Here is an 18,587-nt window from a genome sequence, read left to right on the forward strand (position 1 = left end):
GGTGAAAAAGTATCTTGAATTGGCCCTGTCAGAAAGAGATAACTTGTGCCTTTACAGAGCTGCCAATGATAGAGAATTAGCACACGTATCAGAGCTAGCGCAATATCCTAACCTGTCTTGCAGTATCACATTTCCCCTGAGGGAGTCAGCGGGCCACATTAACTAGAACTTGTATCTGTATTTTTCTTTGTCAGAAAGCACATCTTGAAGTTTCTGGATGCCGAGAAAGACATTTCAGTGCTTAAAGGGACTCTGAAGCCAGGCGATATCATCCACTACGTCTTTGACAGGGACAGCACAATGAATGTTTCCCAAAACCTCTATGCGCTCCTGCCCAGAACCTCACCACTGAAGGGCAAGCACTTCCGGACATGCGCGATTGTGGGCAACTCGGGCATTCTCTTGAACAGCGCCTGCGGGGAGGAAATTGATTCTCATAACTTTGTGATAAGGTAATGGGCTGAAGGAAACAGAGTTCTGCTCGAGGCCTTGTTCAATCTTGCAATGGAAATTCTACAGCGACTTTCTAAAAATTTGTTGGTTGGGTTTGGGGGGCGTCTTTAATGCTACTTTCGCAAACACTGGATTATACATTTCCAATGCACTTTAGCAATGGTTTGCAAGTGGATTTTCCTGTTTCACACCCAAAAAATCCAGTTGCAATAATCACGAAAGTGCATTGAAAGTGTGTTCTCCAACATGCGTGAAAGCAGCCTCAGCATCGTTGAATGTTTATTACTACTGCAGACTTCATAAAATGATGTCACTGGAGGCCATAAAATGATGTCACTGGCACTTATTTGTGATGGGCATGAGGTTCTTCTTTGCGCATGCGCTTTGCGCATATGCACCCCAGGGCTGATGCGGTGACATCCCTTCTGGAAGTGACATCACTGCACCGGCCATGTGAGTTCTCCCGCACTCTGCATGAGGCCGATTCTGCCCATGTGGGGCTCAAATCAGCCCCAAACAAAGTGCAGGAATGCTTCCAGAAGTGATGTTGCTGTGCCCCCAGAGACAGGGCTGGTGCGTCCATGGAGGCGGGTCCGGCAGCAGCCTTGAGCGCTGAGGCACCAGAGGGGGCACCGGGGGCGTGCGCTGTGGAGCTGGCAGTGGCAGCACTGGTGGCTGAGCAGGAGGGCTAGGAAGCTGCCCATGCGCTTCCCCCGGCTGCCTGCCGTGCCTAGCCCGCAGCTGCTGTGCCCAGCCAGGAGCGCATGCTGGCGGCAGTGGCGCAGGGCAGTCTGAGCAGGCAGCCTCCCAGCCCTACTGCTCAGTTGTCCCAATCCTGGCAGAAGCTGGGTTCAGAGTGCCAGCTCAAGGTTGACTCAGGGCGAAGCTACAAGTGACGAATGACACTTGAACGGCAAGTGTATTTCTCCCTGTTCACTTGCGCTCCACTCAATCCACTTGCCGTTCATGTGTCATTCGTCACTTGTAGCTTGGCCCTCATCCTTCCATCCTTCCAAGGTCGGTAAAACGAGTACCCAGTTTCTTGGGGGTAAAGTGTAAATGACTGGGGAAGGCAATGGCAAACCACCCCATAACAAAAATATGCCAGGAAAACATCGTGATGTGACGTCCCCCCATGGGTCAGCAATGACTCGATGCTTGCACAGGGGACTACCTTTATCTTTACCTAGTTCACCTTTCTCACTGATACTCAAGGGTTGAAGAAGTAGTATCAAGCACATTTCCATAAGCAATGTCGTAAATAAATACAAGTTTACAAAGACATAGCATTAGCAAGGATCTAACACAAGGTTGAAGAATTGCTGAAACAGAACATAAGCAATTCTGGGAGTGGCAGTGGACAACATGAAGCACATAGGAGTACATATTTAAAGCAACAGATAATATGTAAGGCAACATAGTGGTGAGATCTATGGTCTCTAACTCATTAGCGAAGCATCTGAGACCCCCTTCCTACTATACCACCCTCCTATCTGAGTAAAATTTTTTTTAAAATAATTCAGTTTTGCTTTTTTTTGTGGAAGCCTTATTCCAGGAGGTTTGAGCTGCAGAACTTCCCAATTGATTGAACCCCCCTGTTAATTGGTCGGAGAGGCTGGGATTTCCTCTTCCCCCCTCCCCTTTTAATTCGTTCTGTGCTGATTCATCACACAGAGAGCCTTATTGTCAGGGCTGGGATGTATTGGAGCCGAATGATCAAACAACAAAGGAAGAGTATTGGAACCAACCCACTATTGGCAGCAAGGGAGCTAGTTTGGATGCGCCCCAGAGAGAACATTGGAGAGGTGGCACGGAAGGAAAGCCGCGAGCAAATGCACAAAACCTCTCTCTTGTCTGTCGCACCCGATAGATTGCATACTCAAAACAGGTGATGACACACAAGTTCTCCCACATCCCTTGATCCTGGTGGCCCACCTGATTCTCTCTCTCTCTCTCTCTCTCTGTCTTTCTCTCTCTCTCTCACACACACACACACTCATGCACACACACACCCCAAGCATTTCCTTATTGTTGTCCGAAACCCAAAAGATTTCTTAAAAGTCCTGTGAAACTTCACTGGAATGGGCTAGCACACCATCCTGCAGCAAAGAATCCCATAGGTTAATTGCACACAGTTTGAGGAAATACCACTTTGTCATATTGTAAACATACGAATTCAGTTTTATATATATATATATATATATATATTCTTACGCTCTTGGTACAAAGAACTTTGCAGCTCTTTGTTTACTTTTGCAACCTGAATGAGACATTTCTTCTGCCATAGTTTTTAAATTGCTTTACCTGTAGCTACGGGCAGTGAGAGGCCTGAGTTCTATTCCTGGCTGCCTCTGATTTCTGGATGGGAGAAAGTCAGTGGTAAAGCATCTGCTTTGCAGGCTAAAGGTCTTGGGTTCAATCTCCAGCAGGTCTGCTAAGCAGGCTATACAATATTTTCCTCTGCCTGAAATCTTACCCGAGCTTGTGCCAGTCCAAGCAGAATCATGGCATGACTCGATATAAGGCAGAGTCCCACCCTCCTGGCTTTCCACAAACAATGCAAAGCTGAATTATTCTAAAAGGCCTTTTTTCTCAGCTAAGAGGGTGGTATTGTAGGAAAGGGATCCCAGATGTTTCGCTAATGAGTTAGAAACCATAGATTTCACCATTATGTTGCCTTACATATTATCTGTTGCTTTAAATATGTACTCCTATATCCTACCTGTGCTTTATATTGTTCAATGGAAGTCCTAGAACTGATTATGTTCTATTTCAGCACTTCCTCAACCCCATACTGGATCTTTGCTAATACTATATCTTTGTAAACTTATATTCTTTTACCCCATGACATTGGCCGTTTCCACATGGCTTACCTTGTTCCGGAAAACAGCGAAATCTCGCACGAAATCGCATGACAAAATGCTATTATTGCGGAAGAAGACGCGATAACAGCGTCTTCGTGTGAGATTTTGCTGTGTTCCGGAACAAGGTAAGCCGTGTGGAAATGGCCATTGTTTATGGAAATGTTCTTGAAAATGTATTCATTTACCCTATGACATTGTTAATGGAAATGTTCTTGACATTGTATGGAAATGCCTGTCCTTGTCCTTGCCACTAATTGTACTAATCTCACACTATGTAATCCGCCTTGAGTCTCAGTGAGAAAGGTGGAATATAAATAACATAAATAATAATTATTATTATAATTATACGGCAGCCTATAGTTCATGGCTAGTAATCTGTGCATGTCGTTGCATCACAAACTGGGCAGCGTTTCATCTAGATGGTTGGGATTAGGGATGCTCAAATATCTGCCAATTTGGCTCATATCCTGTTTACCAGTTGCGGAAAGGGAGCTGCTTTTTGGATTGGCTGTTCATTGACCTATTGGTAGCAGTTTATCAGGTCTCTTTGCTATATTTTCTCCTTAGTACCCTCCCTCTTGCTGTAGAACTTGCTGTAGAACTGCACTGCTTGGCAGGCAATTGTTTTAATTTTTTATTTGTTAGATATTTATCCCGTCCTCCTGACAAGCAGGCTCAGGGCGGGTTACAACATCAGATTTAACAGGCAGTTAAATCAAGCACAGTTAAATCAGAACACCTATCACCTGATCCCTTTAAACTGGAAGTGCAGGGAATCGAACCGGGAACCTCATGCAAGTAAAGCAAGTGTTTTACCCCTGAGCCGGTATCCTTTCTGAACTTGTGCTATCTGTCATTTCCCCTTCCAGATGCAACCTTGCTCCTGTTCAAGAGTACACCCAGGACGTTGGGACGAAGACAGACCTGGTGACGATGAACCCTTCGGTCATCCAACGTGCCTTCGAGGACCTGGTAAATGACACTTGGAAGGAGAAGCTGCTGCAGCGCTTGCACAGCCTCAACGGTAGCATCCTCTGGATCCCGGCATTCATGGCTAAAGGGGGCAAGGAACGTGTGGAGTGGGTTAACGAGCTGATCCTCAAACATCACATCAACGTTCGCACCGCCTATCCGTCTCTGCGCCTCTTGCACGCTGTCCGAGGGTGAGTAGCTGTGGTCTGGATCTCACCTCTCCACTCCCTTGCTATCCCTTTCTTACTCTTCCTGTGCTATATAACATATTTACCCAGCTGGCAGCTTTGAAACATTTTGGTGCACATGTCAAGCCACAGGCTAATAATTACAGTAGGGACTGGTTTTCCCTAGCATTGCTTCTAGGGTTACCAACTCTGGGTTGGGAAATTCCTGGAATTTGGGGGGGGGGTCCTTGAGGGGGCTAGATTTGGGTGGAGGGGAGACATCAGTGGGGTATAATGCTACAGTCCCTTCTTTAAAGCTGCCATGTCATCCAGGGGATTTGATTTCTGTTCTCTGCAGATCAGTTGGCAACTCTAAGTGCTTCTATATGCTTATAAGAGCTGCAGACAGAAACGTTCAAGAGTGGAACCTTTTCCTATCATAGAGTAAAATTTGAGTCCAGTAGCAGTTTTAGAAACCAACAAAATTTCTGGGGTATAAGCTTTTGAGAGTCAAAGAAGCTCCCTTTGTCAGATGTCCTGTATCTTCCGAAAGGAGCTTTGACTCTTGAAAGCTTATTCCTTGGAAATATTGTTAGTCTTTACAGTGTTACTGGACATAAATCTTGCTCTTCTACTACAGCCAACACAGCCACTCACCTGAAATGATTTTCCTATCACATTCCAGCTCTTGGATGTCTGCTTCCAATGCAAGACTCGGGAGCTATGCCAAGAAGCAAAAGTTACCAGCGCAAGATAGGATTTCTAGTTTTGGGGTCACCAGAACCAGCCTAAGTTGGCAAACACAGTATAAATAGACCTTTGAGGCTTATAGAGTGGAGGGGGGTTTGCCCATGTGATGTTTTGCTAAAAAAGGGGGGCTACAGGTGGCCATATTGTGCAGCAAAAGATGGGCAGAGGACTGGTCTGTTTTAGAGGCACATCTTGCTGCAACGAACGAGACAGAAAGAGGGGGTCCAAAAGAGCCCAACAGCTGGTGCTGAGCAGAGCTAATTCAATTACGGCTCCAAGCCACGGAGAGTCTGTAGCATTCGGCCAAAAAGGCTGCAGGCTGACCAGCCATATGGCTCGCTCTGTGTATCGCTCTTCTCCCAGAGGGGACAGTCAGGATTAAAACGGATGATTAATTAATGAGCGCAGGATGCTGTTCCTTCGCAACCGAGTCACCGCCGCATCTCCAGCCTGAGGAATCCAAAATTGAACAAGGGCAATTTTGCGTGGTGCGAAAGTCAGGCGAAGCCTCCATGTGTTAGGCAGCTGTTGATGCAGGAGAGACCCATGCAGAAGTCACGGCCTCGGTACACCGGAGCGAACTGTAGCGGAATCAGATTTTTTGCCCAAATTCTTGCTGTGCTTCCTTGAGCCTGGAGAAAGAACCCTTTCCGAAACAATTAACGACTGTAGGATAAAGGAATTGTGTCTGGTGGTATATATAGGGTGGTTTCTTCTGGCCCATTTCGGTCACTGCATAAACAAGGTTTTTTGAGGCAAATACATTGGGAGGACGAACATGCAACCCATCCCACAGGGGGTCCATTCCACAGGCTTCCCTCCCTGTTCTGAGGAGCAGCCATAGCCTTTATACAACAACAACAACAAAGTTTATTAGCCAGAGGCCATCACATTCTTGAAATCAATTCAAAATTACGTGATTGCACATCAGCGAGACACATGCCACATAGCCTTTATATTTTCCCCTGGGTCCATGTAATCCACAACGCACCTAAGAGTTCCTTACTGGTAATTCCCATGCAGGTAGGGTCCTGTTTGGATTGGAAACCATGTCAGCCCACTGAGAGGCACGCACATGCCCCTGCCCCTGTGCGATGATGTCACTTCCTGGAAGTGACATCATCATGGAGGCATGTGAGGAGTGAACAGAAGGTGAGTGCTGGGTCCTCCCTCCCACTGGGAAGGTAAGGAGCAATCCTGCCCATTACCCTTAAGGTCAATTCACGTACTATAGATGTGTTCAGGGAGTTCCCAGCTGGAAACTTAATTCCCAGGTGCATGTGAGCCTGATTTGGATCAGGACCATGGGGCACGAAGAGAAGAGGCTTCAGCCCCCTCCCTTCACAGTAAGGTTGCCTGGTCCCCCGGGACCCAAAGCAGGCGATGGGAGGAATTGTCAGGGGGTCATACTGGGGGAATTTACCTTTTTCATGCTCTGAAGTGCTTCTGCATCGTGCCGGGATTGACGTCACTCTCGGGGCAACGCGAAAGTGGAGGGTTGCACACAGAACCAATTTGTTAAAAACCGGTCCTTGATGAAATCGGCGCCCAACGACATTGGTGGGTGGTTGATTCAGGACAGATAGGATAAAGTACTTCTTCACGCAGCTGATAATTAACTTCTGGAACTCATTGCTAGATGATGTAGCACTGGCCACTTACTTGGTGGTGGAGTGAGCCCTCAACTCATAGCTGACTTATGGTGCCCCCTGGCAGGGTTTCCATGGCAAGAGACAAAGAGAGGTGGTTTGCCATTGCCTCCCTTTGCAGCCCTGGCCTTCGTTGGAGGTCTCCCATCCAATTACTAACCAAGGTTGACCCTGCTTAGCTTCTGAGATCTGATGAGATCAGGCTCACCTGGGCTATCTAGGTCAAGCTGGCCACCAACTTACATGGCTTTTAAAAGAGCTTAAATGAATTCAGGGAGAGGCATCTCATCAATAACTATTAGGCAGAATGAGAAACCAGCCACAAAACAGCTACGACAGCTTCCCTTCAGTCATAGAGTCTCTCTATGTGAGACGCCTTGGCAAGCGTTTATCAAGTGTAGGGAGACGCAATGATATCTGGGACGCATAGTTTTAAAAGACAGAGCTGGCGGAGATCGCTCATCAGAGGGTTTGTTAATTTCACCTTCACCTCCCCAAAGGCTCTGTCAATTTCACCTCTCCAGTCTCAAACTGTGTGGGATCACAACCAGAGGGCAGCCAGGAATGGAAATGGGCTGGAGCTGCCTTCCAGAGCCGGGCTTAGAATCGGAGAGGTTATAACGGGCTGACGTATCCCTTCTGGCATTTCACACCCCCTTTGCACAACTCCAGTGTATAGCAAAGCCTTTGCCCTGCCACCTGCTCTGTCTTTATAAACTACTCTTCATGGGTAACATTGCATCTCCTAACACGTTTTTTTTAATATGCCCAATGTCTCATGTAGAGAGACTCACAGTGCTATGGTTTCAGCTGCTGATAAGGCAACATTTTTAAAAATCTGCACAGTCAATCAAATCTCCAATGGTCAATCAGAAGATTTGCTGGGCAAAGCGCTACCTGGCCCCACCCACCTTCTAAAACACCTGGTGGGCACCAGGAAAGGTGTGGGTGGGAACCATGGCACCAACTGGTCCCATATTGGGGACTGCTGGTTTAAAATAATGAGCCTGCTTATGTGATTTGAGTCATTTGAGTCTCAGAAAGCTTTTTCCTCTTTATTGTATTCTCCCTGCTCCTTATAGCATCTCTTGCAAGCCCTTGGTATAGCAGTGATTTAAAATTTATTTCCACAAGTGATGTTTTTGCCGGCTACAAAAGAAGGCCAGTACGACTCTCTGCAGAGAGCTACCGAGTAACAGGCTTGTCTGTTTGCTCTTCACGCCTGCCTGAGCCAATACAAATTGTACTCTTAATAGCGATGTCGATTGGTGTCGCCAATTTGGTGGAAGATGGGGAAAAAACATGACAGCCTTTCTCAAGATTGCCTCGGCTTCTAATTAAAAACCTGAGTCTTGCGCACTAAAGGTGCACTGCTGATGTGACTTCTCGTGTGTACTTAATGCAACCTTACTTCGGTTTGCAGAATTAATTAGGTTTTGTTATGGTCCCCAGCTGGCTTGCAGAACAGGCGAGTAAGATGCTCAGAAGCAAGACAGACATTGTCAAAGTTGACCAGAGTGTGAAAAAAGCAATCTTGCAGCAGTTTATTTGCGGGACCAGCCTCAGATATTTTGCCTCCAGTGTACCTTTCCAGTTGTTGAGTCCCGAGTGTGAGTCGGTTGGTCATCTCTCTGTTGCTCAGCATCAGCCACTATCCTTTTGATCCCACTCACCAAGCAGGTGTTGATGAATTCAGAGTTGCCTTAGAGAAAAAAGTGGTGGAAATCAAGAATTCCTGAAATTCGCCCTTCTCTATGCTCTAGAGCCCTTTGCTAGCTTTGAGGCCCTGGCCCATGCCTAACCTCAGATCTGGCCCTGATGAAATACTCAGCTCTGCATGACTCTGCAGGTGTCAGGCGTTGCTTTAACAGGAGGAGAACCTCCTTAAATGCTCCCACAATAACTCCCTGCACCTTAAAGACTAATAAGTTTTTATTCTAGAAGAAGAGTTTGTGGAGGAGAGCAGGCTTCATCTGTTGCATGGGGAAAGTCCTAACTAGAGATGGGCACGAAGCGGTAAAAAACCGAACCATGTGGTTCGTAGTTTGTCAAATTTCACGAACCACGAACTTCCATGAACCTGCCCTGGTTCACGAACCGGTTCGTTTGGTTCGTGAAAACGTTACATCCAGGTCAGAAAAATCGCCACTTCCAGACTAGCAGAAGGTCACTTCAGGGTCAGCAGAAGGTCTGCAGGAAGTCCATCCCCTGTTGCCGAGGAAACTGATTGATCGGCACCAGGCTGTCTGCAGTGACGAACCAAAAATGAACCAAATGAACCAGCCTAAAGTTCGTAGCGGTTCGTCAGAAATGGGATCTGACGAACCACTGGTTTGCGAACCACAAGCCGGCCTGGTTCATCATGAATTTTGGTTCGTATTTTGGTTCGTGCCCATCTCTAATCCTAACTAGGGTTTGCAACACTGCCTAGGCAAATGCTGTGAGATTTGGGGGGGGGGTGCCTGTGGAGGGTGGAGCTTGAGGAGGATGTGATGTCACTTCCAGGCAAAGCGCTAGGAATTCCCCTTAATCTCAATGGTAAAGATCATAGCAGCCAAGGGAAATTCCTTGAGCATCACTGTGGAGGCCTTTCCCCCCCTTCTTTCTCCTAAATTTCTTGTGGATGGGAGATTGAGGCAGGGGGCAGGGAATTCCCCACAGGACCCAGGTCATTGGGAAGCCTAGTCCTCTCTAGGTAGATATGTTATGCAGTCTATGTTCTCAAGATTACCTGGTCATGCCGGTAGGCTCTGCCCCAGCCCAGACCTGGCCAGTCTGCAAAGCAGTTGGATTACCATCTTCCAAGGACTTGGAATTGCTCTGTCATGATGGCCGTTAATCCTCTTAGCAAAACTAGGGGAACTGTATTATTAATAATCATGGCTAATTTAGATGGTCTCTATGTTTGCTGATTGCCGTTGAACTTTTTAACGTTACATCTCACTTTGTACTTCCTGCATCGGCACTTCATGGGCCTTTGACATTTCCAGTGCCAGGAGGCAAGATCAGGAGAAGGCTTCATCCTCTCTCTACGCCTTGTTGTTGGAGCTCCATAGTAACTAGTTGGCCACTGTACGAGACAGGCTGCTGTACTAGATGGAACACTGGTCTGATTCTGCAGGTCTCTTACAGCCATACTGGCCGTTTTCACACTGCTTACCTTCTCTCAGAATGACCTGGAACATGGTGCAAAAAACGCGGAAGATGTTCCAGGTCGTTCTGAGAGAAGGTAAGCAGTGTGAAAACGGCCACTGTTTCCCCCGTATAACTTTACCTACAGATTTCTACCAAACGAGAATCTCCTACATGCATCTGATGGAATGGACTCGAAGTCACAAAAGAGTATGCAGGAATAATAATAACTTGAAATTTTTAAGGAGCTACTAACATGGCTACCAGTGAAATCCTAAGCAGAGTTACCCCAACAATTGGAATCAATGGTCTTGGACAGGAATAACTCTGTTTAGGATTTCACTGTACTCCTCTCGAGTTATTCCCTATGCATGGAAAACTACGTGCCGGACAAAAACATACTTAGTCTCACTTTTGGCCTGATATGCTCATTTACTACAAAGGGGGGGGGGTCACCAAAGAGAAGGGGACACAACCTGTAATATTCTGCATGCTGTTTGAGGTGGTCCATTCCAGGGAAAATTTTTTACCATGACATAGGCTGGTTTTCTAGACCAGGCTTAAAACTGTCCATGGCCTTACTGAAGGGTACCAGCATTTTGGCAAATGTACAGATCTCTACAAAGCCTGTACAAACGTGGAGCCATGCATAGGATACCCTCCACTTTAGGAGAGCACAGAGCCAGCGGAATTGCATGACTTCTGAGTCTCTCTACATGAGATACCTTGGCATGTGCTTGTCAAGTGCAGCGAGATGCAATGTTAGCCAGGAAGCATAGTTTAAAAAGACAGAGCCGGCGGAGATTGCTCCTCAGAAGGTTTGTTAATTTCATCTTCACCTCTGAAAGGCTCTGTCAATTTTCACCTCTCCAGTCTAAAACTGTGTGGGATCGCACCCAGAGGGCAGCGAGGAATGGAAATGGGCTGGAGCTACCTTCCAGAGCTGGGCTTGGACCTGGAGAGGTTATAATGGGCTGAAGTTTCCCTTCTGGTCTTTCACAGCCCCTTCACACAGCTCCAGTGTATAGCAAAGCCTTTGCCCTGCTGCCAGCTCTGTCTTTTTCAACTATCCTTCCCAGCTAACATTACTTCTCCCGACACGTGTGCTCCACATGTTACATGTCTCATGTAGAGAGACTCTATGATGTTGTGTTTTCTCTTCTCTTGTAGGTATTGGCTGACTAACAAAGTTTACATCAAACGCCCAACCACCGGTCTGCTGATGTACACCTTGGCGACTCGCTTCTGTAACAGGATTCATCTCTACGGCTTCTGGCCTTTTCCTCGGGACCAAGACCAAAACCCCGTCAAGTACCACTACTACGACAGTTTGAAATATGGCTACACGTCACAGGCCAGCCCGCATACCATGCCCTTGGAGTTCAAAGCTCTGAAGGCCCTGCACCAGCAGGGAGCTTTAAAACTCACAGTGGGAGAGTGTGAAGGGGCCACGTAGAGAAGGGGCTCTCGTGGCTCACTTTTCTCGACAGCAGGTTGGGGGTGAGGGAGCCAAGGAGGAGCAGCGATGGGTGGAGATGGTTTTCTTAACGCACAGAACGGAGACCCAAGCGTATAGACATAACTCTGTACATCTTTGGGGTTCACAAAGGGAAGAGCCGTGGGACTGCCTGGAGATGTGGCCCAGGAGAGGGGAGCTGGCTTGGCACAGGAAGGAGCTTGGTTCCTGTAGCCTCCCCCCGAAGCTTGGGAAGTCGATGTGGTCTGTATTGGGTACTTTAGCGTGACACGTAAATGTTAGGCCCAGTGTTGTGAGTGGTCTAGAATTGGTAGCTAGGATCTGTTTGGCCAGGAAGCCGGGCTTCTGGCTCGTATTGTGTTCTTGCTTAGTGGTATTGAGAGGGACTTGGGGTGGGGGTTGGTTCTTTGATCCAGCGAAAGAGCAAAGCGGGACTGGAGTCAAGAAGAACATCTGGGGACTTTTTCTCTGGAAGAGTTTGTTTCCCAACGCATCAGCTGAATCACACAACTCCGGTTTTAAGCCGTTTCTGAAATGTTCCACAGACAGAAATGTTTCAATCAGAAATCAGCTACCCGTTTTTCAGCTGAGAGAGGCAACTGAAGATTCATTACAAGTTTGTCTGCCTTTGCGGTCTTTTTTTGATACATTGAGAGAAAACGTGAGGACCTCAATAAGACAATGGCTTTTAAAAAAAAGTTTTAAGGACTTTGGACTCTGTAGCTTGGCTTTTGGATTATTGCTTTGTTAAGAAATATTTGTGGGGCAAGGGGGAGTGGAAATGTCCTTAGGGTATAGGAAGTTGGAGGCTACCAACCAAAGCTGTTGGTATTAAGGATTTCAACTCCTAGGAAGAGTTTCCTCCAGATGCTAGTCAGATGCCGAACCAATACTGCAAAGGTTAAAACTAGCCGAAAATTTCATCTTACAGGCGATTGACTGGCTTTATTGTGGTTTGACTGGTTTCTTAATAAACCAGGTAGTTTTAATCAAGCACTCTGGGTTTTTTTTTTCGTTTTGCCAAAAGCCCAGTTTTCACAAATGGCAGAAAAGGTGGCCAGTCTGGAGCAAGCTGTAATTACCACCTCGCCAGGAACATCTTTGGTAGTTCGGGCCTCTATGTGGAAACAGCCATTAGGTGGCAACCTGAAAATCAAAGCTGGGACATGGGGACATTTGGTGAGCAAATGTAGACATTCAGCATATCTGGAGAGCACAAGGAGGCAATTACTTGTCTTCCTTGCTTAGATACTGAAGGGGTGTGTGTGTGCGCGTGTGATTTTTGCCACCAGAAACAAACTTGGATTCTTCAAGGGAAATTTTCAGCTCATCCCTTGGATTTATCTTGGCTACAACCTAATCCTAGTGTGCATGTCTGCGTGCACACACACACACACACACACACACACACACAAATGGGGAAGACGTAGGAATAAAGAAACGGCACTTTCCGCGTCTCCTCTAGATAGGCTTACAATTGGGCGAAAGGTTTTTGGGTTTTTTTTTACAAAATTTCTACCCTGGCTTTCTGCCCTCACAAGGACCACCAAGGCAGCTAAGACATTAAAACACACTTAGGCTGCTTCCACACACGTTGGATAATCCACTTTCAATACTCTTTAGTGGACATTTGAAACTGATTTTCCATATACGTGGAACAAACAATCCACTTCCAAAGGATTGCGAAAGTGCATTGAAAGTGCATTATTCAACGTGTGTGGAAATGGCCTCTGTAACATTTTAAGAACAGTCAGTCCTGCCGATACGTCATTAAAACAATTAAAATCAAGGCAAAAATGCATACCGAAACATAACAATAGCAATTTAAAAATTTGGGCAGGAAGGAGGGATCTCTGAGGGAATGCCAAACAAAAGAGTTGCCGCCCACTGGTGGAACATGGTGACAGAAGGGGACAGACGAGTCTCCTTGGGGGGAGAGTTCTATAGTTTTGGTGCCGTGGCCCAGAAGGCCCCCTCCCTGAATGCCAGCTGTCTAAGCTCGGAGTGTGGAGGCACCTGAAGCAGGGCTTCCAAAGGTGAATGCAGTGATCAGGTAGGTTCATAAAGGAGTAGGAGGTCCTTAAGTATGTTGGTCCCAAACTATATAGACACCTTGAATTGTGCCCAGAAACAAATTGGGAGCCAGTGTAGATGGGCCAAGATATGGTCCCTATGAGCTACTATGAGGTCCAGGAGAATCAAAAGAGTTGCACTCTTGCCATCCATGAATTCTCCTTACACCACACTCTCTCTTCCCTGCTCATAGAAAAGTAGCATCTCAAGGAAAACTAGAGGCCACACCTTGCTTCTGTATGCAGGGAGGATTCTTTAGATGGAGGAGTGTTGGAATACGCAACCCCCACATGCCTGTAGCGGCAGAGGCAGTGCAAAAAGTTACCACCTGGTCTTGCTGACTGAATCAACTTTCCCTTGTGGTAAGGAGTTTACTGTAACCAGTCAATATCTTGGTGGCAGCATTCTGCACCAATTGAAGTTTCTGAACACTTTCCAAGGGCGGCCCCACATAGCGTGCATTGCAGTAATCTAATTTAGATGTAACCAGGGCATGCATCACTGTGGCCAATTCTTTTCTGCCCACAAAGCTGGCTAACTAGGTCAACGCTAGTAAAAGGTACTCCTGGCCACAGCTGCCACCTACTTATCCAGAGGTACGCCTAGGTCCAAGAGTACCCCAAGACAACGGATCTGTCCCTTCAAGGGAGTGCAGTCCAATCCAGAATGGGTGACACCTTAAATCCCAAGTCAGACCTTCTGCTCACCAGCAGCACTTCCATCTCAAGATTACACTTCAGTTTATTAGCTAGCATCTTTTCCAGAACTGCTTCTAGGCACTGGTCCAGGGTATCTATAGCCTTCCCGGGGTCAGCTGGAAACATGAGTTAGAGCAGAGTGTCCTCTGCAAATTGGTGACAACCCAGCCCATATCTCCTGATGATGTCACCCAGCTGTTTCATGTATATGTGAAAAAGTATAAGGGATAAGACCCTGACCTGGATAGCCCAGGCAATGGCAGGCAATGGCAAACCACCTCCGTTAGTCTTTTGCCATGAAAATGCCACCAGGGGTCGCCATAAAGTCAACTATGACTTGAGGACAGGATTTCATTCAGAAGGGATAAGATGGAACCTTACAGGACCCCACAGGCCGGATATCAGAGGACTGAGGGCCAAGCTACACATGACGAAAGACACTTGCCTGGCAAGTGGATTGAGTGGAGGGCAAGTGAACAGGGAGAAATACACTTGCCGTTCAAGTGTCATTCGTCACGTGTAGCTTGGCCCTGAGCAGCAGTCCTCCAGCTCCACCTTCTACAATCTACCCTTCAGGTAGGACCAGAACCACCACAGAATGCTGCTTCTAAATCCCATCCAGAACAGGCGATCTAGAAGGATACCATGAATAATGGTATCAAAAGCTACTAAGAGGTCCAGGAGAATCAAAAGAGCCATCCATGAATTCTCCTTACACTGCACCCACTCTTCCCTGCTTATAGAAAAGTAGCATCTCAAGGAAAACTATAGGGCACACTTTGCTGTCTGTCCCCTTGTCTTCTGAATGCAGGGAGGATTCTTTAGATGGGGGAGTGTTTGAATATGCAAACCCACCCCCCCACATGCCTGTAGTGACAGAGGCAGCGCAAAAAGTTATTACCTGGTCTTGCTGACTGAGGTAAGGGAGTTTATTGTAACCTTGAGTCTTCACAGCTGGACCATGATGGATTGTGTGTTTGAGAAACGGAGGAAGAATGTCAATGAAAATGAACTAACAGCGCCAAAACCCTTTCTATGTAATGATCAGAGAGTCTGTAGAATTAATGGTTTCATTAACTGGCATTCAAAGAGCAGCCTTCTTGGGGATTCTTGCGTGACGGAAGGAGGAAGGAGGGGTTGGTAGGTTAAGGTGACCCTGTCAGCTAGTTTTTTAAATCTCTAGGTTTTTCCTCACACATCTGGAGGGGGACTGGATCTGGTAAACATTTAACCCAAAAAATATCCAACCCAGAAACTTTTCTTCTTGCTGGCCAATCCATTCTCCACCCTTTGATAAATAGGTTTGAGACAAGTCAGGACTCAGTTGCTTATTGGTCTGCAAATAAATACGGGGGTGCCCCACATGTGGATCAGCATGTTTTTGAAAAGGATTGGATAGGCAATAAAGAGCTGTTGAACTACAACTGTGAATGGATTTTGCAAAATAAGCCACATTTCAGAGGGAGACTTTGGGAGTCAGCAAGGGGGCATGGCCTCTCTCTCTTCTGCAAGGACGGATAACATTGTGGGCTCACAGGAGAACATGCTGAGATTTTTGAGAGCAAATGTTCTTGCTAAGTTTGCCAACCTCTAGTGGGGCCTGGCGACCTCCCGGGATTACAATTTATCTCCAAGCTGCAAAGATCAGTTCCTCTGGAGGAAATGGCTACCTTAAACCCCAGCCCCCAGCCCCAGATCTCCAGGAATTTCCAGTTTGGAGTTGGCAACCCTAGATCTTGCCCATGCACTTCAGGAAAAGGGTCCTAGATTTTATTTCTCCCACTGCAGGGGGAGGGGGGCATGGAAATGAGGAAGGATTATGAACTGTAACCGCAGATTATTTGACCACTTTCTTTTTTATTTTCTTTATTCATACGCTGCCTTTCTCCCTGTTGGGAAGCCAAAGCAGCTTATATTCTTCTCCCTTCCTCCATTTGATCCTAACAACCTTGTGAGATAGTTTAGGCTGAGAGGGTGTGATTGACCCGAGGTCACTCAGTAAACTCCCAAAGCAGAATGGGGATTCGAACCTGGGCCATTTTCACATGACTGGAACATTGCGCAAAACATGCGGAAGATAGCATCTTCTTGCGTGAAATCGCGCCAGGAAGACACTATCATCCAGGAGTTTTGCGCGACATCATGTCTTCCTGGTGCGATTTCGCACGAGAAGACACTATCTTCTACGTGTTTTGCGCAACATTCCAGAGGCCGGAAATGGCCCTGGATGTCTTAGATTGTAGTGTGACACTCTAACCACTACACCATACCACATGCTTGCAGTCTTTATAACATTGGCATCCCACCTCATATATCATTACATTTTTTAAAAATCAGTACTTTTAGAGTTTGGGAGCAAGTACCCCCCTCAGGTCCCCAACAGACACCCATATCTCACTGGTTTCCTTCCTCGAGGAAGCCTGTGAGGTAGGTGGGAGTGGGCCACACAAGTTCCTGGCTGAATAGGGCATTTGAACTCGGGTCTCCCACAAAAGCAAAAGCCCAGTCCCTGCAGCCACCATACAAACTTGGAGCCAACTTCATCAAAGAAACTCCCTTCTGTCACATTTTAAATGCTTGTCCTCTGTTCTTTTCTTCCCATCTGCAGTATAAGTAAAAACTGCTCCTTGCCATTCCTTTCGGCCTTACGCAGGCTACCCACCTTGCTTTAACCTCATCCATGTAGCATCCCCCTCTTTTCCCCATCCTTTTCCATGCCCCCCTTTTTGAAATGAATTTTGTCTAACAAAATGCCTCTGAGCGTGTACAGAGCACATTTCCCTCACCACTGAATGGCTGCTGGTTTAACTTCCTGTTGAAGCAGATGCTGGCAGAGTGGAGCAGTGGCATAGCAAAGATGGGGGGAATGGAATGCGATCGAGCTGTGTGAAACGCGCATGCTGATTGTGCTGAACTTGCTGCGCTATTAAGAAGGCCGGCAAGATAGCCACCGACCGAACAGACTCAGATGGGTGGATGAACAGACAAAATTAAACATAACTCCAGTGGCCCCTTAACAAGTAACAACATTAATTTCTATATGAGCTTTTGTGAGTCATGTTCACTTCTTCAGATATATGGAGATGAAATGGCAAATAGACTAACATGGGTACCCCTTTGCATTCATCATGGGAGGTACTACTTTTAGCCATATCGAGAGACAGTCTTTTGAAATAATAATAATAATAATAATGATGATGATGATGATGATGATGATGATGATGATGATGATGAAGAAGAAGAAGAAGAAGAAGAAGATTTGATTTATATCCCACCCTTCAGGACAACATAACGCCCACTCAGAGTGGTTTACGAAGTGTGTTGTTATTATCCTTACAACAATCACCCTGTGAGGTGGGAGAGGCTGAGAGAACTCTGAGAGAGCTGTGACTGACCCCAGCTGTCTTCAAGCGGAGGAGTGGGGAACCAAACCTGGTTCTCCAGATTAGAGTCCTGCTGCTCTTAACCACACCAGACTGGCTAATTGCAAAGGGATCCTTCTTTGCAACTAGTGAAAAATATATGAGTTGAACTTGAATTTGAGTGTCCTGAGTATAGAGGGACAATTTGAGCTACAAGAGAACTCTGGGAACAAGTAAAATTTCCCCCCAAGCTTGTTAGAAAAACTTTAAGTATTGAGCTAAAGTTGCCCATTGCTTGTCTCCGACAGCACTCCTAGAAAGAGTGTGTCCATTCTGAATGGCCGTAAACGCAGCAATGACAAACTGGTGACAATTCACACCATTCTCTGGAGGAGGCAACTCACCTTCCTGTGACTTCCCGAGACAAGTCAGATATTGGTGTACAGAGGGGTGTGTGTGTTGAACTTTAAACAGATGGTCTCTCAGCATTTGAATTGCAAATCAATTCTCCCTACAGGCAAGAGAGATGTCAAGCGGAACTCACTGCAGATGCAGAACTCGGTGGTGTTACTCCTCTGGAACTTGTCATGGTTACTGGCAATGCGAGCAAAAGAGCCAAATCCAGTCCATTCCCACCCTGTGTTTGACTCCCGAAAGATCTATAGATGCCAGCTTCCCAGGTGGAGAAAATCCCTGCCTGTTAAGAACAAAAGGGAAGAGGGAGACACGTGGGAAAGATGTAAAAGGGTTGGCCGGCTGGCTGGTGTTTTTAAGCAACTAAAACTGAGGGGAGGAAAATGTAACCAATCAATTTGGCCACTTCCCAGGTTCCAGCTGAGGTTATCATCTATTTTCTGGACTGTTGTATAGTGAAATGAAAATACCATGGATGTTTGTGTTTTAAAAAATTACCACTTTGGACGGTGAATCAAGATGGGTAGCCATGTTAGTCTGTCTGAAGCAGTAGAAAAGAGCAAGAGTCCAGGAGCA

General features: G+C 46.6%; 1 protein-coding gene across 1 annotated transcript in view; it reads left to right on the top strand.

The window, feature by feature from the left end:
• ST8SIA2 (ST8 alpha-N-acetyl-neuraminide alpha-2,8-sialyltransferase 2) overlaps window positions 1–11,443 on the top strand; it is a 33,879-nt gene extending 22,436 nt beyond the window's left edge. Inside the window, exons 4-6 of the mRNA XM_055002289.1 lie at window positions 195–452; window positions 4,187–4,480; window positions 11,158–11,443. Coding sequence (XP_054858264.1) covers window positions 195–452; window positions 4,187–4,480; window positions 11,158–11,443 — 838 coding nt within the window. The remainder of the gene's footprint in view (window positions 1–194; window positions 453–4,186; window positions 4,481–11,157) is intronic.
• Window positions 11,444–18,587: the final 7,144 nt, after the last annotated feature.

Source organism: Eublepharis macularius, chromosome 18, assembly GCF_028583425.1.
Source record: "Eublepharis macularius isolate TG4126 chromosome 18, MPM_Emac_v1.0, whole genome shotgun sequence".
Lineage (NCBI taxonomy): Eukaryota > Metazoa > Chordata > Lepidosauria > Squamata > Eublepharidae > Eublepharis > Eublepharis macularius.